Source organism: Crinia signifera, chromosome 7 (genome assembly GCF_055691185.1).
Source record: "Crinia signifera chromosome 7, ASM5569118v1, whole genome shotgun sequence".
Lineage (NCBI taxonomy): Eukaryota > Metazoa > Chordata > Amphibia > Anura > Myobatrachidae > Crinia > Crinia signifera.
In genome coordinates, this window is record NC_139223.1 from 103,395,055 (window position 1) to 103,418,729 (window position 23,675).

Consider the following 23,675-nt stretch of genomic DNA (forward strand, 5'->3'; position numbering starts at 1 on the left):
AACGTTGCTTGATATTCTGGCTCCGTTTGTAGCAGACCATGGGAGCTTTTTTGCACATATTGTGGGGTCCGAGCTCAGGATGTGCCAATGTGTCATCATTGCAGACCGCAATTTACCAGATGTAATTTGAGTACATAATCGAATAACGTAATGATTTGATATGTCTGGTAGATGACCACAATGTGGGTGCAAGCCCAGTGAAACTTACCATGACGTATGATCAAAGTACCATCCATTTTCTTGATGTTGCAATACATCTCAATGAGGGTTTTATCTCAACTTCACTCTTTCAAAAAAAGACAGATAGAAACAACCTTTTGCATGGTTCTAGTGCCCATCCAAGGAGTTTGGTAAAGGGTTTACCATACTCGCAAATGGTTCGCATTAAGCGTATCATCTCAGACCCTGTTGAAGCAGATGCTTAAATTGAGATACTCATTGGTAAATTCCTCGAAAGAGGATATAAGTCTAAAGATCTTATCTCAGCCAGAAACCGTGTGGCCTTGCTGACTCGTGAACAGTTATTGATGGGTAAACCTAAAGCTAATCAACCTGAAACTGAGATTATCCCATGGGTCACTAAATATTCTAATGCTAGTCCCACCATCAACCAGGTATCCAAAAAGTTGTGGCCAATAGTATCCACAGATCAGGATATTAATATAGGCAATTCCAAGTTGATGGCTTGCTACCAGAGGGCCCCCAAGTTGTGGGACATGCATGTAAAAACGGATATATCCTCATTCAGACTCCGTGAAAAACCTCCTCCTAGAGGTTGTATTAGATGCACCTGCACCGTCTGTAGTTGTATGATCCCAGGCGTTGTATTTTACCACCCTCACCGTGGGACCAAGTTTACTATTAGACACGCATTAAGTTGTGAGTCACGTTTTGTAGTCTACCAATTGATCTGCCCGTGTGGCCTATCGTACATCGGTAAGACCGAGAGGTCATTTAAATAAAGGATAACAACCCACAGATCCACCATTCGAGCAGCCTTATCAGGCGGTAAATGGGATCTGCCAGTGCCTAAACACTTCCTTGCCATGAAACATACCTTACCATCACTAAAGTATTGTATGATCGATCATGACCCACTTAATTTAAGTAGGGGCAACAGAGGGTTGCAGTTGTTGAAATGTGAGAGTCAGTGGATACACCGTCTCGATACCATCTCCCCTAGGGGTCTGAATGAACATCTGGGCATTTGTTGTTTATCTAGAAACTAATTGTAATTGTATATCTACTACTATAGTTCTGCTTTCTTTTTATGTTTACTTATTTTCCTGACTGTGCATTTTTGCATTTTTCATATGTATTTGGCTGTCCTCTAGTTTTTGAATAAGGTACTTATTGGTTGTTCATCTTTGGGGTGCTTTAGTATGCATTATGAAATAGTATTACTTAGCTTGTCTGCATATGACAGAAGCACATAGAAAATACCCTGGGACCAACAGCTACTTATTTGTTACTATAACATATGACATGTTCTATCTTAGTATAGTAATGGAGTTGATCGGTGCTACTTGTTAAATGGGTACTTATGTAATATCTGGGCTCCCGGTTTTCTTATGAGACCGTGTCCCCTCCCGGGGCTCGCTGCGCTTGCCACGCTTCGGGCACGGTGGCTCGCTGCGCTCGCCACACTATATAAAATCAACTCCATGCGTAGTTGGATAGTAGGGGTATGAAAAAATGGGGTGCATTTAACATGGGAGTCCAGATAATACATAAGTACCGTTAAATGCATTGCTGTATGTCTGTAAGTTGTTTGTGTAACCATGGTGATGGTGGCACATGGTCCAGTCGGACTGATGTCATCCTCCAGCGCCCTGTAGCGCGCTGGATGTCTCACGCACGGAGGTATATAAAGGTATGTTTGTTAATATGCTTTGGTAACCTGATGAAAATGTCCAAATAAAGGACATTGAAATGTTGTTCTAAGATCCTGTGTACTGCATCTTTCTTTCTGCCGTGTGTGCCGCGCCTCCAAGCCAATTTATTTATATATATATATATATATATATATATATATATATATATATATATACAAGGACGGGACCGCGGCACTGGGGTCTGAAATAAACAGGACTGACTCTTGCCTTTGCAGGTTAACGTTTCAGCATTTATTCAGGCTTTTGTCAAAACAGCATACAGCCTGAATAAAGGCTGAAACGTTAACCTGCAAAGGCAAGCGTCAGTCCTGTTTATTTCAGACCCCAGTGCCGCAGTCCCGTCCTTGTCTGTTCATTGACCCGGCTATCCCAGGGTCCTCACTGAGGGCACGGGGCACAGAGAACACCCGGAGCTGAGTGTCAGCTACCCCGCTCATTTGTGTATATATATATATATATATCCAGAAATGGGGGGTCCCCTTTCTGCGCTCAAGAACTATGGAGCAGCACCTCTGAGGGATCTTCTGTTAGGTAAGATCCAGGTAATAGAAATTAAAAAAAGAAAGTGGGGTTTCAGAGGGCGCTAATGTACCACAACAATTTCAATAAAAAATGGTATTTATTACAACCACAATAAAAAAAAATTGTCGTAAAAAACACCTCCTTGGGTATGATGATTACACATAAACAATAAATATATAACTCTGGTGAGACATTATGAATCACAATTGGATCGATGACACTGGTGGTATAGTCAATTCAGAATGGAAGGCCCAACGCATTTCGTCATATTCATGACTTCATCAGGGGCAGTGAAACAAGAACATCTTTTTGCTCTGCATTAATACTAACAATTGAATCTAACAAATACTAACATCATGAGGGATAATTCCATCTTTCATCATTGAAATTGAGCCTTGCTTCGTTTTATATTATTTGTGGTATTATTGATTTATCCATTATTTATTATTTGGTGTACTGTTGTTTTACCCATTTTTATGATTTTGAATTATATTTATTATTTGCAATGCCATAATGATGTATAGTGAATAATGGTATATTAGGTCTTCTAGTGGAAAGGTCTGTGCGTGACCAAACTGCAGCATAATACGGGTTTAGGAGCCCAATTTTTTTGTTTTATATGTAATATTTTACTAAATCATTTTTTATGAAGTACGGAGATTCACACTTTTATAAAGAATAAAATACACATTTTTTCATCATAGCGCAGTGTTATGTACAGTACTTACATTTACAGACATTCAAAGTGACATACCCCCGTGCCGTGAATTCCACTCCACGCTGCAGCCGGGAACCGGGTGACGTCATAGGAGCGCAGCCGAGCTGTCGGTTCCAGACTCCCTGGGTGGGCGTATGCTGGAGTGTCAGTTTACCATCACCTAGGTGATAACAAAACAATACAAAATTAAAAATGGAGACATGCTCCAAGGTGACCTGGAATACAGTGTATATCCATGTTGCTGATTCAGCGGTTCGAGGCAAAATACATATATAGCCCCTCAAATTGAGTCCCGCATGTAAATACTGAACATTGTATAACAATTCGGCATTAAACATCGTTCGATATGTATAGCATGCTGTGCAACAATGGTGTACAACTCCCAATAAAGGAGAGGGCTAACAGATGGCAAAACTGGGTAAGATGGAAAAAATGTTAAACTGCAGAGTACAAGAACCCTCTCCTTTAATGGGAGTTGGGCACCATTGTTTGATATGATGTAATATCAATGAGCCCTGTCACAATTTCCTTCCTAGCTGTTGCGGACAAATTATGCGCAGTTAATTTAAGCTATAATAGAGTGGCAACCTTAAACAGCACTGTGAATGCGCAGAGAGTCTGCGCACAGCGCTGACATGCATATCTCTGCTGGACCGCAAATGCGGATGTGCCAATCCGGAAGTGACTTCCGGTGTGTGAGCCGCACAGCACAGTAAGGCGGAAGCAGGCGGGTTCACCTCTTCCGCATTGGTGACACACACGCCGGAGGATGTCGTGCGCTCAGGGATATAATGATGGTTTAACACTTATAGGTGTTCTTTCAATTACCACATGTTCATAATTAGTATAACTAAGTGATCAGCTAGGTGATTGGTTATCACCTTAATGAGAAGGTGGTGCTTTGTGGTATTTAGTAACAGCGAAGGGGTGTCCAGTTTACATCTGTTTCAGGGATTCAGGCGTTTAGTGTGTGTCTTGAAAAAGGGTCATGCTTGGACCCGAAACGTTGACCTTGTTTTAATGAATTAAATAAAGCCTTGAAGTTTTACCCTTTTTACAAAGTCTGGTGAGTGCGTTCTTTATCATTTGTATATATATATATATATATATATATATATATATATATATATATATAATTTGGACGGACGACCGGCACAACCACAGCTCCAACGCTAGTTTAGGATATGTTGGGTGCCTTCACCAGAAGGAATTGACAATAGTGTAGATAGATGCGGCACTCCCAACCAATAAAGTACACGAAACTTGAGGTAAATTTAGCAACGTTTCAACGTCATTTATTAGACGTTTTCATCAGGCTTACTGTATGAACAAACATTACATACCTTTATACACCACAGTGACTGCTGATGTCTGCACACGCTGGCCCACTTCCGGGTCCCCACAAGCGTGACGTCATCAGTATGCATTCAGTGCTCCCATCACCAAGACAACAAGACTAAACAATAACAAATACAAATGGGCAAGTTACTAATGGAATCCAGTCTATACTAAGACAATAAACATCAAAAGTAATATGCGAATCCAGCTTAAATGCAATGCAAGTAAAACACCTGGGGTGGTCATGCACGTGGGTTATATCATACGTGGTAAGTACCGGCACACTGGGAGTTGACATGAACCTATATAAGGGTAAAACAGTGTACGGTTTATTATAATCTGGATATATCATGTTTATGTGTGTTTGAATAAACCATCTGCAAGACTGATAGTAAACGAGTGAACAGATCTCAAAGCGGGGGTATGTGTAACCAATGATGCCGCACACAAGTAGATGCGTACGCTGCGCCTAAGATCACATACAAATACAAATAATACGCAGTAGTACAGAGTAAAGCAAAAAATTGACAGATAAAGAACATGTTACATGGGAGCGATCTATTTGCGCGTCATGCAGCTTATGCCAAGATGTTTATTGAGGCCATTAGGGGGCGATGGTCCCCAGACGGTGAATCCATCTGGTTTCACATTTAAGTAATTGAAGACCTCTATTACCACCGCGGAGATTCAGAGGAATATGATCAATCATGCGGTATTTTAGCTGTGGGAGGGTATGTTTCATGGCCAGGAAATGCTTAGGCACAGGTAGATCGCACTTTCCACCTGTCAATGCGGCCCGGATGGTGGAGCGATGTGTGGTGATTCGCTCTTTAAACGTGCGTTCAGTCTTGCCTATGTAGGACAAGCCGCACGGACAAATTAATTGGTAGACTACGTATTTGGTAGAACAGCTTAGCGTATGTCTAATGGTAAATTTAGTGCCATGTTGAGGGTGATAGAAGGTGTTACCAGGTATCATATATGCACACACTGTGCAGGTACATCTTATGCAACCTCTGTGATTGGGGATAACAGTGTCACTGAACCCGGTGATGTCAGTTTTGACAAGTAAATCCCTAAGGTTGGGACCTCTTTGGTAACAAGACATGAGTTTAGTATTGGGTATGTTGACATCGCGATCACTGGTAAGAATTGGCCATAATTTTTTAGATACAGCATTAACAGTGGTGCTAGCTGTAGTGAATTTAGTTACCCAAGGGATAGTGGATTGTGTCTCGGATCTGTCTTTGGGTAACATCAGCTGTTCACGGGTAACCAACGACACCCGGTGACAAGCTGTCAGCAAATCATGCTGTTTGTAACCCCGTTCGAGAAATCTGCCCATGAGTGCTTCAATTTGGATGTCAGCTTCTAATGGGTCTGAAATAATGCGTTTTAAATGCACCATTTGTGAGTGGGGCAGGCCTTTCAACAGATTGTGGGGGTGGCAACTAGTCCCATGAAGGAGGTTGTTGCGATCTGTTTCTTTTTGAAACAATGATGTGCAGATGGTGCCATTTTTAAGTGAAATCGTAACATCAAGAAAATTAATGCTATTTTGATCGCAAGTCATGGTCAACTTCACAGGGCTAGTAGATGCATTATGTCTTTCAATAAATGTGGTTAATACAGTGATGGGTCCAGACCAAACAATGAGCAGATCGTCAATAAATCTGCGGTACAATAAGATGTTAGCTGAGAACACAGGGTCACTAAAAAACAATGCTTGTTCTATACTAAACATATAAATGTTAGCATATGCAGGTGCTGCGTTGGACCCCATCGAACAGCCATTAATTTGCAGCCAAAATTTACCATCGTATGAAAAAGTTTTTCGTAAGAACAAAGTCTAGTAAAGACAACATGAATACAAGATCAGGTCCGCAATAATCAAGTTGTTGGTTGATGAAAGACTCAACCGCCCGCATCCCAGCCTCGTATGGAATAATGGTGTAGAGGCGTTTAACGTCCAAAGTTACAAGCCAAGTATCTTGGTTCATAGCTGGTAATGCGGCCAGGGCATGAAGTAATGCCGTAGTGTCCAGGAGGTAAAAGGGTTGTCTGACAATATATGGCTGGAAGATAGCATCAATAAATACAGAGATGTGTTGGGACAATGAATTACGGGCCGCTATAATTGGGCGGCCGGGGGGATTGATAAGGCATTTGTGGATTTTGGGGATGCTGTATATTACCGGGACTACCGGAAAGTCAGGGAGTAATGCATCCATGAGTGATTGTTCAATCACACCATTGTCCACCGCTCTTTTAAGTAAGTTCAGTAGTACTTTGCGGAACTCAAATGTGGGGTCACCTGTCAATTTCTTGTAGGTACTGCTGTCCGACAATTGTTCATCCAATTCGGATTTATAAGCAAAAAAGTCCATCACCACAAGTGCGCCCCCTTTATCCGCTGGACGGAAAATAAGATCTTTGTTATTGGATAAGTTCCTTAGGGTAATTCGGTCAGCTGCGGTCGACATGGAGAGTGCCAACACGTCTACTGGCTACCTGCATCCAGACTATCCAATCGGTGACACCAACTCCTTCACTCCTGATTAAACTGCGGCTATACTATGTGACCCTCAGATGAATGAACTATTGGAACCTCCTACATCAGAAACCCTATACCGGGACCTCCTAAAACATAAGAAAAGGGAGATTGATCTGATGTTCCACGCAATGACATTAAGTGATTATTATAGAGCGATGAAGATACCACGAGGACTTCGGATCAAAAACGCTCCAACTTTGGGCAAAAAAGACCCTACATTCTGTAGGCGTTGGGTGGCTACCCTTAATAAATGCTTGTTTGATTTGATGCTCCTCATCATTGAATTCACTACCAAAGAAGCGGCAACCCTTAAAGATAAAATTTAGCAATTCGAGGTAATCCATAAGCCAGTACTAGAGACAGATCCGGATACCAAATGGTACGATAAATTGGCGGCTCAGATTACTGCGTACAAAAGAGAGTTGACCCGCTTCAAGAAAGAGAAACGGGAGAAAGTTGACACGGACTACGAGGGGAATACCGTCTACATGTGGACGACCTCAAACACCAACGACAGACGACCTTTCTTCCGACGCAATCGATACCGCGGATATGTCACTTCTGATAAATCCAGCGACAATCACTCCTCCACGAGTGAGACCGAAACAGCTCCAAGACGAGGCAAGGGACGTGGAAGACGACAACCAACTGGCCCTTTAGCCGTGACCACCCGCCAAAGATATATCGAAGGCAACGCCAACACACTCGAAGGGGCCGCCAGTGGGAGAGACAGGCAACCTGGAAAAAGACCACCGATCCCCACAAGAATATAGTGGTGAATTTGTCATCCTACCAGCTTACCCCTGATGAGGACAGAATATTGTCTATGGGACTATCATTCGTACCCTCCCTTAATATGGACCTTTTGGATTGGCAAGTCGAACGACACGCATTGTGTCGACAATTGAAATTAAAAGAATTCTTTTCCAAGAACAAAGCTGCACCTTCACAACGTGTTGACCAGGTACCTACCACAACTACCATTCCACCGCAACTACAGAAACTGTTGCCAAGGTCGACATTTGACCCTCAACTTACCAATCCCTCCATTAAAACTTACATGCGCCTGCTGGACACGCAGGTATATGAAAAATTGCGACATGCCCCTACTCCACATACGAATTTGCCCGCAGCTGACCGAATTACCCTAAGGAACTTATCCAATAACAAAGATCTTATTTTCCGTCCAGCGGATAAAGGGGGCGCACTTGTGGTGATGGACTTTTTTGCTTATAAATCCGAATTGGATGAACAATTGTGGGACAGCAGTACCTACAAGAAATTGACAGGTGACCCCACATTTGAGTTCCGCAAAGTACTACTGAACTTACTTAAAAGAGCGGTGGACAATGGTGTGATTGAACAATCACTCATGGATGCATTACTCCCTGACTTTCCGGTAGTCCCGGTAATATACAGCATCCCCAAAATCCACAAATGCCTTATCAATCCCCCCGGCCGCCCAATTATAGCGGCCCGTAATTCAATGTCCCAACGCATCTCTGTATTTATTGATGCTATCTTCCAGCCATATATTGTCAGACAACCCTTTTACCTCCTGGACACTACGGCATTACTTCATGCCCTGGCCGCATTACCAGCTATGAATCAAGATACTTGGCTTGTAACTTTGGACGTTAAAAGCCTCTACACCATTATTCCATACGAGGCTGGGATGCGGGCGGTTGAGTCTTTCATCAACCAACAACTTGATTATTGCGGACCTGATCTTGTATTCATGTTGTCTTTACTAGACTTTGTTCTTACGAAAAACTTTTTCATACATGATGGTAAATTTTGGCTGCAAATTAATGGCTGTTCGATGGGGTCCAACGCAGCACCTGCATACGCTAACATTTATATGTTTAGTATAGAACAAGCATTGTTTTTTAGTGACCCTCTGTTCTCAGCTAACATCTTATTGTACCGCAGATTTATTGACGATCTGCTCATTGTTTGGTCTGGACCCATCACTGTATTAACCACATTTATTGAAAGACATAATGCATCTACTAGCCCTGTGAAGTTGACCATGACTTGCGATCAAAATAGCATTAATTTTCTTGATGTTACGATTTCACTTAAAAATGGCACCATCTGCACATCATTGTTTCAAAAAGAAACAGATCGCAACAACCTCCTTCATGGGGCTAGTTGCCACCCCCGCAATCTGTTGAAAGGCCTGCCCTACTCACAAATGGTGCGTTTAAAATGCATTTTTTCAGACCCATTAGAAGCTGACATCCAAATTGAAGCACTCATGGGCAGATTTCTCGAACGGGGTTACAAACAGCATGATTTGCTGAGAGCTCGTCACCGGGTGTCGTTGGTTACCCGTGAACAGCTGATGTTACCCAAAGACAGATCCGAGACACAATCCACTATCCCTTGGGTAACTAAATTCACTACAGCTAGCACCACTGTTAATGCTGTATCTAAAAAATTATGGCCAATTCTTACCAGTGATCGCGATGTCAACATACCCAATACTAAACTCATGTCTTGTTACCAAAGAGGTCCCAACCTTAGGGATTTACTTGTCAAAACTGACATCACCGGGTTCAGTGACACTGTTATCCCCAATCACAGAGGTTGCATAAGATGTACCTGCACAGTGTGTGCATATATGATACCTGGTAACACCTTCTATCACCCTCAACATGGCACTAGATTTACCATTAGACATACGCTAAACTGTTCTACCAAATACGTAGTCTACCAATTAATTTGCCCGTGCGGCTTGTCCTACATAGGCAAGACTGAACGCACGTTTAAAGAGCGAATCACCACACATCGCTCCACCATCCGGGCCGCATTGACAGGTGGAAAGTGCGATCTACCTGTGCCTAAGCATTTCCTGGCCATGAAACATACCCTCCCACAGCTAAAATACCACATGATTGATCATATTCCTCTGAATCTCCGCGGTGGTAATAGAGGTCTTCAATTACTTAAATGTGAAACCAGATGGATTCACCGTCTGGGGACCATCGCCCCTAATGGCCTCAATGAACATCTTGGCATAAGCTGCATGACGCGCAAATAGATCGCTCCCATGTAACATGTTCTTTATCTGTCAATTTTTTGCTTTACTCTGTACTACTGCGTATTATTTGTATTTGTATGTGATCTTAGGCGCAGCGTACGCATCTACTTGTGTGCGGCATCTTTGGTTACACATACCCCCGCTTTGAGATCTGTTCACTCGTTTACTATCAGTCTTGCAGATGGTTTATTCAAACACACATAAACATGATATATCCAGATTATAATAAACCGTACACTGTTTTACCCTTATATAGGTTCATGTCAACTCCCAGTGCGCCGGTACTTACCACGTATGATATAACCCACGTGCATGACCACCCCAGGTGTTTTACTTGCATTGCATTTAAGCTGGATTCGCATATTACTTTTGATGTTTATTGTCTTAGTATAGACTGGATTCCATTAGTAACTTGCCCATTTGTATTTGTTATTGTTTAGTCTTGTTGTCTTGGTGATGGGAGCACTGAACGCATACTGATGACGTCACGCTTGTGGGGACCCGGAAGTGGGCCAGCGTGTGCAGACATCAGCAGTCACTGTGGTGTATATAGGTATGTAATGTTTGTTCATACAGTAAGCCTGATGAAAACGTCTAATAAATGACGTTGAAACGTTGCTAAATTTACCTCAAGTTTCGTGTACTTTATTGGTTGGGAGTGCCGCATCTATCTACACTATTATATATATATATATATATATATATATATATATATATGTAGCATAAAGGTAGGCACTCATGACACTTTCATAAAGCAATTGACTGAAATAAATCACAGCACACTCTGGCTACTGCTGTCAACATTTCGGGTTTGCACCCTTTATCAAGACATAAAAAAAGTGAGGTACAGACCGTACACTACTTACATTTATAGACTGTGGCAGTGACTAAAACCCATACTGTACAATCTTCCTCACGCTGCGGCAGGGAGCATAGGTACGACTGAGCGCTGACGGGTCCGGACTCCCAGTGGAGGCGTGGCGAGAAAAGTGTTTACCGTCTCCTAGTTGATGAAAGTGAAACAATACATTTAAATACAGAAACAAGCTGGCGACTGCAAGGATACAATATACATCAAGCCAATATAATGCAATGTAGATCTTGAAAATGTAATAAACAGACATACCACTGATAAAAATGATCATCGGCTGTGGTTATATAAATTAAACAATGTTAGTAAGAGAAAAATGAATGGGGCCAACTGGTATTGGATTGTAAATATCTGCAGACCTAATTGTCCGTGACACGATGTGAGAAGCATGAATGAAAAGAGGGGAGAGAAGGCTGGAAAGCCGGCTCTGAGATGCTGGGAGCTTGTGCAAGCTGACGCAGTTATAGATACGCGAAGCAACTTTGCTGTAATAGAGCAGTCTTGCACATCAATCCGTCTGTGTTGATGCAAGGGTTGATGGGACGTGAGAGCTCACTAATCAATGTCAATTCGTGTGGAAGGTATCAATTAATGTACCTAATGGGGCAGATTCACAGAAAGAAGGTGTATGAGAAATACTCATTCAGGCCAAATGGTTTGAACATCTGTAGTCTATAAATCCATTTGGCTTCAAGCTGTAACAACAAACGACCCCTATTACCTCCTCTGACATTAGGTGGAACGCAGTCAATGATCTTGTACCTCAATGTGGGTAGGGAATGTTTAAGCAATTTAAAATGTCTAGCGACTGGTTGGTCCGACCCTTTACCGTCAAGGGCAGCACGGATGCTCGATCTGTGCATAGCTATTCACTCTTTAAATTGTCTAATGGTCTTTCCTATATAGAGAAGACCACAAGAGCATTTAATGTAATACACCACAAAGCGGCTGGCTACTACATGTCAAAGGATGGTTTATGGCAATTTTTTCACCCGATCTGGGGTGGAAAAAATGATCTCCTACTTCTAAACTAGAACGTGTTGTACATCCTAGGCATTTGAAATTGCAGTTTTTGCGGCTAAGGAAGTGCACATTAGCGGCGGGTTTTAACGTTCCCACGTCATTGTGCACCACCCTGTCTTTAATATTTTTGCCCCTTCTGAAGGATGGTAAAATCTTGGTGTCTTTTAATGCGGGTAAGTTTCTGTCAGTAGAGACAACTGGCCAGATTTTTTTGGCAGTCTGCATGAGTGCTTCACTATGTGTGGAGTAGCGCTGTGTCCATACAATCCTGCTATCATTGTTGGTGTTGATGGTGGAATTAAGGATCATATTTCTATCCATCTGTAATACCTTGAATTTAGTGTTGAGCAGTAATTTGTACGGATAGCCTCTAACAAGGAAATATTTCATCATTTTTGAGATCTCTAGATCAGCATCAGCAGTGCTGCTGCAAATCCTGTGGGCTCTAAGAAATTGGGAATAGGGAAGACCTCATTTGATGGAGGGTGGATGATGACTGGAACCATGTAAAATGGTATTCCTATCTGTTGGTTTTTTGTGTAAAGTGGTGAGAATTTCATTGGCGTCATTGACCATCACTTTTACATCTAGAAAATTTAACGATTCAAAGCTACAACTGTATGTAAATTTGATTGATTGATCTTGTGTATTGATCAACCTCATGGTGTCATGGAAGCTGCTCTCATCGCCCGACCACAGTATAAAAATATCATCGATGAAATTCTCACCACTTTACACAAAAAACCAACAGATAGGAATACCATTTTACATGGTTCCAGTCATCATCCACCCTTCCTTAAATGGGGTCTTCCCTATTCCCAATTTCTTAGTGCCCACAGGATTTGCAGCAGCACTGCCGACGCTGATCTAGAGATCTCGAAAATGATGAAAGATTTCCTTGTTAGAGGCTATCCGTACAAATTACTGCTCAACACTAAATTCAAGGTATTACAGATGGATAGAAATATGATCCTTAATTCCACCATCAACACCAACAATGATAGCAGGATTGTATGGACACAGCGCTACACCACACATAGTGAAGCACTCATGCAGACAAAAAAATCTGTCCAGTTGTCTCTACTGTCTCTACGACCAACCAGTCGCTAGACATTATAAATTGCTTAAACATTCCCTACCCACATTGAGGTACAAGATCATTGACTGTGTTCCACCTAACGTCAGAGGAGGTGATAGGGGTCGTTTGTTGTTACAGCTTGAATCCAAATGGATTTATAGACTAGAGACTGTCCAACCATTTGGCCTGAATAAGTATTTCTCGTACACCTGCTTTCTGTGAATCTGCCCCATTAGGTACATTAATTGATATCTTCCACACTAATTGACATCGATTAGTGAGCTCTCACATCCCATCAACCCTCAACACAGATGAATTGATGTGCAAGACAGCTCTATTACAGCAAAGTTGCTTCGCGTATCTATAACTGCGTCAGCTTGCACAAGCTCCCAGCATCTCAGAGCCGGCTTTCCAGCCTTCTCTAAACTCTTTTCATTCATGCTTCTCACATCGTGTCACGGACAATTAGGTCTGCAGACCTTTACAACCCAATACCAGTTGGCCCCATTCATTTTTCTCGACCTAACATTGTTTAATTTATATAACCACAGCCGATGATCATTTTCATCAGTGGTATGTCTGTGTATTAAATTTTTAAGATCTACATTGCATTATATTGGCTTGATGTATATTGTATCCTGGCAGTCGCCAGTTTGTTTCTGTTTTTAAATGTATTGTTTAACTTTCATCACCTATGTGATGGTAAACACTTTTCTCGCCACACCTCCACTGGGAGTCCGGACCCGTCAGCGCTCAGTCGCACCCATGACATCACCCGGCTCCCTGCTGCAGCGTGTGCGGGAGATTGTACAGCACAGGTTTTAGTCACTGCCACAGTCTATAAAGTAAGTACTGTACCTCACTTTTTTTATGTCTTGATAAAGAGTGCAAACCCGAAACGTTGACAGCAGCAGCCAGAGTGTGCTGTGATTTATTTCAGTTGATTGCTTTATGAAAGTGTCACAGAGAGCACCGGACCCAAAAAGACTCTCTCTCTCTCTCTCTCTATATATATATATATATATATATATATATATATATATATATATATATATATATATATATATATATTTATTTATTAAAAAAAAAAACATAATACCAGTTGTTTGTGTTTGGTATAACAGTCCTAATCATTGTTCTATTCTTTTTTATACACAGTTATGACTGGTTTAAAAGTACTTGGGATAGCCTGTTGCTGCCACAGCTTGATTCATCTGAGTTGCATTCTTTGGGCCTGTGGTTTCCAATGGCATCTTTACTTCTCTTCATGTTTGGAACCGGAATAGCATACTGGAGTGGAATGATTTTCAAGTCGACAATTAAAATATTATCACGAATATGGACATCCTTAACAAGGTCTGATAAAAAGTTAATCTTTTCTCTTCACTTTTGTTTTCTTTCACTGCATGCATTATCATTCAAAACATTTGCATTCATACCTTCCAATAACCTCATATTAGAGGGAGAGTCACAATTTGAGGGCAGACTTAGATTCTAGTTTGATAAAGATGTTGTGCACTGGAAGCATACAATGATTCTGGACTTCTTCACTACAGCTTTATTTAATCAGTGACTACAGGCCAGCAACCATTTCAAAATCTAATGTTCATGTCTCTCTCACTATTTAACATAGATCTATTTTTAGCTTTCCCAGCATCAGCCATCAACATACATCCCCCAAACACACGGGGCGATTCTGCTTAGAAGTTTTGCCTGAATTGCCCCATGTGTACACCGTGGGGATATCGATGCGCAGCTTGCAGCGTCACTATTGCCTGGCAGGCAAGACTATATTTGCTACAGTACACTGTGTATTTGGATGCAGCTCCCAGGACTAGCCAACCCTCTTAACGGTCTAACTACATCTTGATACACATGGGGTTCAGTCGAAATCCCTGGGACTGAGTCCCGTATGTGCACAGCTTTAAACTGCTCTTCTACTTCCCAGATTGACAAACACATGAACTCAGGGCTGTAACTAGCTGTGTGCCGAGTGTGCCTAGCACACAGTACAGGTCTCCTAGGGGTGGAACAGACAGCTACTACTAAGTTTATTTTTATAAACCGCTACCACCTTTTATACCCCCTCCACACTGTCAGTGCCAAGCGCAGAAGCTGCATCCTCTCCCCACAACCCGCCTCACCCAAGCTCTGTCCGTCAGCCCCCCCAGCAGCAGTGCTGGGTGGGGAAGCTGCCACCTTTCCCCAGGTTTGCTCTTCATCTCCCCCCAACATCCCACCAGCAAGTGTAGAGTGTGGAAGCTGCCTCTTCTGCCCACCAAGCCTCCACACTAAAGCTCTGTCTGCCCCAACCACTCTGCTCTTCATTTATCCCCATGTCCCACGCTGGCAGCAGTGCTGAGCACAGATGCTGCCTCCTCTCCCCACCATGTCTATGCAACCAAGCTCTCCCCCCACCACCAGCAGCAACACTGAGCAGTTGAAGCTACCACTCCCCCCCCCAACTCCACTCCCCATTCCCCCCCCCCCCCCACCCTGGGGCAGCAGCGCTGAGCGGGGAAGCTGCCTCTATCCACGCCAAGCCTCTTCTCCCCTTGTTAAAGTGCATGTAAATTCCCAATAGCAAGGATCATGTAACCCCCTGGGAATGGGCATGTAAGCCTCTCCCAAACCTGTGTCTATGAACTTGTAACTCTGATGTGGCAAGGAGCTTGTAACTCCCCAATAGCAAGGAGCATGTAACTATCACATGGCAGATGTATGTAACCACCTTCCCAGTGGCTATGAGCAGGTAACTCTCTTGTGGCAAGGAGCATGTAACCCCCCCCCCCCCCCCAGTATGCATGTAGATAAGTGACACTTATGTGGCATAATATGTAACAGGCATTGCGGTATGTGGCTTAATTTGTAATAGGCATTACATTGTGTATTATAATGCGTAATAAGAATTATGGTGTGGGGCTTAATATGTAATAGGCATTATGGTGTGTGGTATAATGTGTAATATGCATTATGGTACGTGGCCTAATATGTAATAGGTGTGTGGTATAATGTATAATTGGTATTACAATGTGCGGCATAAAGTGTAAGCAGCATAAAGTGTAATAGGCATTATGGTGTACGGCTTATGTAATCATGGTGCAGTGTGTCCAAGGGGTTCTATCTGGCGCAATGTGTATAGTTAGCACTACTGTGTGGTGTAATTTAAATTGGTACTATTATACGGCCATGCCCCTTCCCCACAAAGCTAAGTACACGGCACCAAAATACTTAGATATGGCACTGCATGAACTCCCAACTTGCCCTTAAAAAGGAGCTCTTGGTATTGTTTATATATTGCCCCAAGGGTTACTCAGCACCTATCAGAATACATAAGTGAGCTAAAACAAACCAAAAAAATTACTTACAGTACAAGGCAATTTAGGACAAGTACATGGTAAATAGTCTGAGCTGGTTGATTAATTACAAGAACTGCATGGAAATGAATCAAGAAGGTAAGACATATGTTTGCTAGCCTCCAAATATGTGGTTTTCCTGGGCTTAACATATAAATACCCCTGGTTCCTTTGCCACACTAGATTTAAATCAATTTAAAGAATATACCAGTTAAATGAAAACTAGGATCTGTTTGTTTGCTATGCGCAACATTTCCACTTTAGTTGGAATGTACTGTACATGCAAGGTGAAGTTATTTAAAAATGGAAAAAATGTAATATTTTAATCTAATGCAGGTGAGACAAATTAATGTTTTTTTTTCTGATTTTCATTCTTTGACATTTAGAATGTAATATATTTTAATGCGACCAAAATTCGAATGATTAGACTCACTAGACTGTAATAAATTTGGCCTCATCCTTTTAAAGTTGTTCTATCTATCAAACTAATATTTTATAGATCTGAAATACAGTGCATTGTGTGAATGCATAGTAAAAAATAAAATGATTTGTACAGTGTTTAATGTTTGGTAATCCTTAGCAGCCTATACAAAAATGTGGAGTCTTTCCTCATGCATAAATATACAAACAAAAATGGGGATTCAGTGCTCTATGGTAGACTGAGTGTTTCACTAATACTATTGCAAGAATGGGAGTATTGGCATGTCTACCGCCGTCTGTCTGTACGAGGTCCAGGCGGCTGGCTGGTCGTGGCAATGGGGCTGTTGGGGAGCGCTGCATGGCCAGCAGGGTCCGGGTGTAAGGTGGCAACTGAGACTGAGGCTGCGCTGGGAGGCCAGTGCCGCCATCTTGGATGAGGGCAAACTTACCGTTGGGCCAGCCAGTGTAGTTCTAGCCTCCCTGCGCTTACTAGCCAATGGCAGCCGCCCACAAGGTATATAGGGGATCTACCTAGGCTAAACCAGCGTCAGTGCAAAAAGTCTTCCTACTGTAGCTGTTCACTTCTGGAGACTCCTGGCTCACTTCGGCCCTTTGCTTGTCCGGAGTCCAGTCCACCCTTCACTGTGATTCTGGGAACGCCAATCCTTATGGCAGCCACCACTGCCAATCCCAGTCTGTTCCATCTGATTCCGCTTGTCCAAGGTCCTTCGGCCATCTGCAATTCCTGAAGTCTTCACAGTTCTTTAAAAGTCCCAGATACAATCACCTGCAGTTCTTTGCCATGCCTCAGTTGGACCAATTACCCACATCTTCTCCGTATCTCCAAACGGGATCCAGCTATCTTCACATCACCACCATTCTTCGACCATAATTCAGTCATCTCTCTGTCACATCATTCTTATACCGTAATCCAATAATTTCTCCATCATCACCATTCTTTCCAAGTTATCGGCTCATCTACGGTCTACGGTCATACACCTTTCTTATCAATCACCCTGTTTAACACAGGCAATGGCAATCATAAAATAAGAGGGAAGTCAAGTCACAGAACATGGTGTCTCTCCTGGAATGGGTCATGTTGGGAGGTATGGTTATCCTCAGTGGTCAAAGTAAGCCAATATGCAATGGTATGGCATATCGGCACTTCGATTGCACTGAACTGGAAAATTCAAAATGAGCTCCGTTTATTCTGCAGTGGCATGACTAAAATGACCCAGGTATTGCGAAAAGCCAGTCCCCCAGCAGCATCCATTTGTCGCTCCCCCTACCCTGAGCGGTAGCAGCCAGTGGCTCCCGCTGTTGGCTGTCACATTCAGAATCAGCTTTATTGGCCATGTATACTTGCAATACTAGGAATTTGATTTGGATTGCTGTGCAACAGCTAGATTAGGTACAGTTCAACAGTTACAGTATAAATATATATATAACACATACAGTACAGGTATAGGCTTTTTGTGCCTTGGGGAATAAGAGCCACAGGGGACATACAGTATATTCACTGAGCAGCACAGCACCTGGGAAGCCATCAGCTGCGCCACTGGTCATGGTCATGGTAGGTGACAATATAAGCAGAGACAGTACAGTTATCACACAGGGAACCCATACCTGCTGAGCTGCACAGTGCCTAGGAAGCCATCAGCAGTGCCATTGGTTGTTGCAGCAGCCAGGTAGGTAAAAAATTAAAGTAGAGTCAGTACAGTTATCACTCAGGGAACATATACTCACCGAGCTGCACGACGCCTAGGCAGCCATCAGCGGCGCCACTGATGACTGCAACAGCCAGGCAGGTAACAATACAATAAGAGACAGTATAGTTATCTCACAGAGGACATATACCGGCCAAGCAGCCCAGCGCCTAGGCAGCCATCAGTAGTGCCACTGGTCACTGCAACAGCCAAGCAGGTAACAATGCTAGCAGAGACAATATAGTTATCACACAAAGGGGAGACATACTTGGCTGAGCTGCACAGCGCCTAGGCATCCATCAGCGGCGCCATCTTGGTTAAAGTTACTTCCAGTTCAGCAGCAGGGTCCTGAATTGGCCATGTTCTTATTTCTTGGTGTTTTTATGGATGAGTCCTGATCACTTGGAAGCTGGGGGGGCCCTTGGTTGCGGGCCGTGGTTGAGCAGTAGGCCAGAGTGTGGGGTGGGGGTGAGGCAGAGGGGCCGAGGCTGGGCCTGCAGGACCTGCAGGGAAGGGGACCACCGCTGCTGTGTCCTGGGGGCAGAGGCTCCATCTCCTAGCTGAGGCAGGGGGCCAAGGCTGGGCCTGCAGGGAAGGAACAAAATGAAGAATAGGAAAAAGTTTCTGCAGCTGGAGCACCTAGAGAGTTAATTTATAAATTGTAACTTTTATTAAGTTTATTTAAAATGTTGCGAACATACATAAATACATAAACATAACATACATACATAAATACACACATGTAAATAAAAAGGGATAAGAAATCCTTACTCAGCGGGACCCCAGTACAAATGTTCCCTTTATTGATAAATTGGTAAATCTGATAGTTTGTCAGATCCCTTAATGTGTATGTGCAACAATTAAGTTCACTTAACAATTAGTTCACCTTATAATGTGGCTCGGTTCTCAGAGGAAAATATCTCTATAAACCGCCGCCTATCATTAGAATCATTGTGATATAATAAATATTATTCTTCCACACAAAAATAGATTTGACGTGCGTGTATCCAACAGTGTGAATGTTTCTATTTGTCTGTGCATTGATACATTTTAAACCAGTAATACATAAAAGATATGTATATCATGATAGTAGAATAATATTTGTTGCAGCGGTATTTTGGCTACTTCTGGAATCATAATAAAGAATCGCACAAGACTAATGGTTTCAATGCAAGCGGACTCAAAAGTATGTTGTGTATGGAACATTATTTATACAGCTTCCGTGCCACTAGGAAAGGAAAAGAGTACGCAATTCATTTTCAGTCTATTAAGGTCTAAAAAAGGGATAATAATAAATTAATAAAGTATTGTTTCACAGATTATTGTTTATTCAAAGTATGTAAAGGATATCGTATAGCACCCGGGTAATAAAAGAATATGTATGTATGAAATATCGGTGTATCATTGATCTATCTATTTGTCTAGACACATATATTGGCTATCTTCTAGCTCTTTATACATCACATATTTTAAGTGGATGCCAGTCACTATATATGCTCCCTGGTGCCATGCTAGTGGGAAAATAAATACTGGTTGGTATTGGGCCTGATGTAGGGAAATGCGCAGCATCTGAACGATCAGTAAACATACGCACGGACGGTGCAGATAACCCACATAATGAGTGGGTATATGCCTAGTGTATATGAAAGGAATACTCAAGGAACTATGAGTCAGACAATCTATGAGCTGTCCATACGTAGTGCATTCTAGATCAATGATAATTATATCAGTAAAAAGAGGTCAGGTAGTATCCAAAATTGTAGAAGATTGGATGGTCAAAATATCATGATGTCAATGTATCAGTAATCGTAATGTGAGGAGATTTTGCTTAGTGTGTAATAAAATATACTCAGTGCAGCTCATATAGTAGTGTATAAAGTGATGGAGTGTCTTTTGATAGGATAAGCATGCATATTGTATGGTGGGTATTAGAGCCTGTGACTAAGTATTTTGATGGTTAGGAATACATTCAGTGAGTTACCACATGCATATTAGATGTTAATGCTTAGTTGGCAAGTTAGCGTCAGATCAAGTCCTGAGGTGTCATATAACATCTAGATATATTGGTAGTAGGGTAACGTAGCGCTTATTGTAGAGGATCTGCCTGATCTGCACCGTATGAGCTCTCCCAAAAAGGACAATGGTAAGAAATAATGGATGGTGCTGAATTCCCTTTGTTTGGTAAAAAGAAAAAAAACACTTTTCAATTAGACTTCCCTTTTCAGTCCTGTTGTAGACCTCTTCAGATTCTCCTCAGATATCGTGGCATCATTATCCAGATTTCGAAGTACATGCAAAAAAGATATTGCAGAAATGTGAAGGATAGTTTTCAACCTTAACAAAAGGATTTTTTGCGGTATAATGTTTCATATATGTAGATATCGATGTTAGAGCATACCAAACTCACATAATCAATAAATTATGGAACACACATCTAGGTTTCTTTATAATATTTGACAATGGCGTACCCAGGGCTATTTTTGTGCAGGCTCCAGCAGGAACTGTGGCCCTTATTCTAGCTCACTCTTTCTGACAAAATATTTCTTAGATGGACAAAACCATGAGCACTGCAGGTGAGGCAGGTGTTACTTGTGCAGAGATAATTAGATTTGGGTGGGGTTTTACATCTGCCTCACCTGCAGTGCACATGGTTTTGTCCATCTAAGAAATATTTTGTCAGAAAGAGTGAGCTAGAATAAGGGCCACAGTTCCTGCTAGAGCCTGCACAAAAATAGCCCTGGGCGTACCGGTACTCACGTTAAATCATGGAATGTAACACACATCAGGGTTTCTTTCTCCTTGAATGATTTTATTGGTTGGTAAGATATAAAACTTTAAAATTTTAAGCAAAGGGTTTGAAAGGCAGCAGGTGAAATGAGATCCAAATGATAATATAGTGGGGTCAAATCTGGATATCGCCCAAAATAAAGATCGTCAGATTAACACTGCATCAAGTACCTCTCTCTCCTGATTAAACCCACTGGATCTGCATCAACATGATTAAGAAGTAGCCAAAATACTGTTGCAACAAATATTCTACTTTCATGATGTATACATCTTTTATTGCTGCCTCATGAATATGCATATGGAAGAAAGTACTTAATGAGCTTCCGGACACACAACGGGTGGTCCTGACGAAGCTTTCTGCGAAGCGTATGCCGACCGACAGTACACTCAGTGTGCTAATCCCCAGTACCCTTCCCCCATACCAATGTGTTTTGATCTGTTTAGACAGTTGTGCATTCCCGGGGTCTCCGCTGTACACGGATTCCCAAATCAAGTGTCTCGGTGTCTGGCGTCAGTCACCGCGCACTACTACACCGACATTTCACTTGAGCGAGGTGGTGCATGCTTACACACCTCAGGTCACTGCTGTAGAGGTTTCTCAGAGTCAGGAACGGTCCCAGTGTCAGACAGCTGGGCTGGGACGGTATCACTAACCGTGATCAGCGGCAATCCCTGTGTACCTCTACAGTCATCCCTGACCCCCGCAGCTACAAGGGGCATGAGTACCCCACAGCCAGTATATATAACTCATAACGTAACCTTGTTTTGCTGGTTTTGTGTGCAAGAATAATATTTATTATATCAGATTAACCAATTTATCAATAGAGGGAACATATGTACTGGGGTCCCACTGAGTAAGGATTTCTTATCCTTTTTTATTTACATGTGTATCTATGTATTTATGTTCTGTGGTTTTATGTCGCAACATTTTAAATAAACGTAATAAAAGTTACATTTTATAAATTAATTCTCTAGGTGCACCAGCTGCAGACACTCTTTCCTATTCTTCATATTGTTCATCATCTAGTGTCTATGGTAGCACACCCCCTTGGCCTCTAACAGTGATTAATTCAAGAGCCCCAAAAGGGGGGTCCACTCACAATATTTCATTAAATTTTTTCTCTGCGACTGGCAAAATTCCATTTCTTCGCCTGCAGGGAAGGGAGCCACTGCTGGTGTCTCCTAGGGGCAGACGCCCCCTCTCCTGCCATCCCTCTCTTGGAGATGAGCCTGCGAGGGGGTGAGCCAGTGAACTGGGGGCCATGACCTGGCCAGCGCTGGGCAGGGGGGCCACCGCTGGTGCCCTCGGGCAGCTCCACCTCACCTCTCCCTCTGATGGTCGCCGGGAGCCTGGACGCCTGAATGCCGGGTTGCTGGATGGACAGGGGGTCCTCCTCTGCACCTGTGGAAAACTCAGCCAGAGGCCGCTTCAGGGATGTCGGCATGGGGCCTCTGCTAGGTCGGACCACCGCTGCCCAGTGTGATCCCATGCCCTATGCAGTAGGGCCCCCTCCCTAGAGATGGCCATCGTTGCCTTTGCCATCAATGGTTACCAATCAATAGTAAAAATAGGCCAAGGATGACCATCGATAGTTTTGCATATCGATGGTAATCCATTATGTTTGACTGATTGGCCTGTTGGCTAATCAAAACACGTGGGCGTGGCTTCATGGGTTTCAGAGGCAGAGCTATGCTCCGCGTCCCAGCACTTTGAAAAACAAAACAAAAGAAAAACATTGGTTTTGATGTGCCATCGATGGAGGGAGCCTGAGTCTGATTGAAGTAAGCTCCGCAGCAGCAGGCTTATGCTTTTGATGCTTGCAGCACCCACTCCCTATGTGCCTCTCCCCAGCTACCCTGGCTGCTCCTGTGATACAGACGCTGCATCCCTAACTGTAAGGTGCATATGACCCTGGGCCCCGGCACTTACCTGCAACAAAAGAATACAGGACTCAGACCTGCTGAACCCAGTCCAGGGCATAGATAAGTTGCAAGCACAGTTAACAGATAAATTGGGCGCAGAGGTGGCAGTGAGTTCATTAAAAAAGAAACAATTTCCTGTTATAGCCAGCATGCCACTGCTCTTCCCATGCCCCTGACCCCAATGATCTTTAATGTCCCCACTGTCCTAGTCCTGTTAACTCTGCCCTTTCCTCACTGTCCTGTCCCTGTTCTCTTTGTCTTGCCCCCTCTCTCCTGGTCCTGTCAACTCTGCCCTTTCCTCACTGTCCTGTCCCTGTTCTCTTTGTCATGTCATGTCATGTCCCTTATGTACTGAAACTCTGTCCTGTCACTGTCCAAACTATCATGTCTCGTCATCTCTGTACTGTTCCTGTCACCCCTCACTCTGTCCTTTCTCTG

General features: G+C 42.8%; 1 protein-coding gene across 1 annotated transcript in view; it reads left to right on the top strand.

Annotated features, from left to right (window-relative positions):
- Positions 1–23,675, top strand: part of PGAP1 (post-GPI attachment to proteins inositol deacylase 1) — a 466,817-nt gene that overhangs the window by 395,074 nt on the left and 48,068 nt on the right. The window contains exon 22 of the mRNA XM_083153565.1: positions 14,204–14,401. Within this exon, the coding sequence (XP_083009691.1) occupies positions 14,204–14,401 (198 nt within the window). The remainder of the gene's footprint in view (positions 1–14,203; positions 14,402–23,675) is intronic.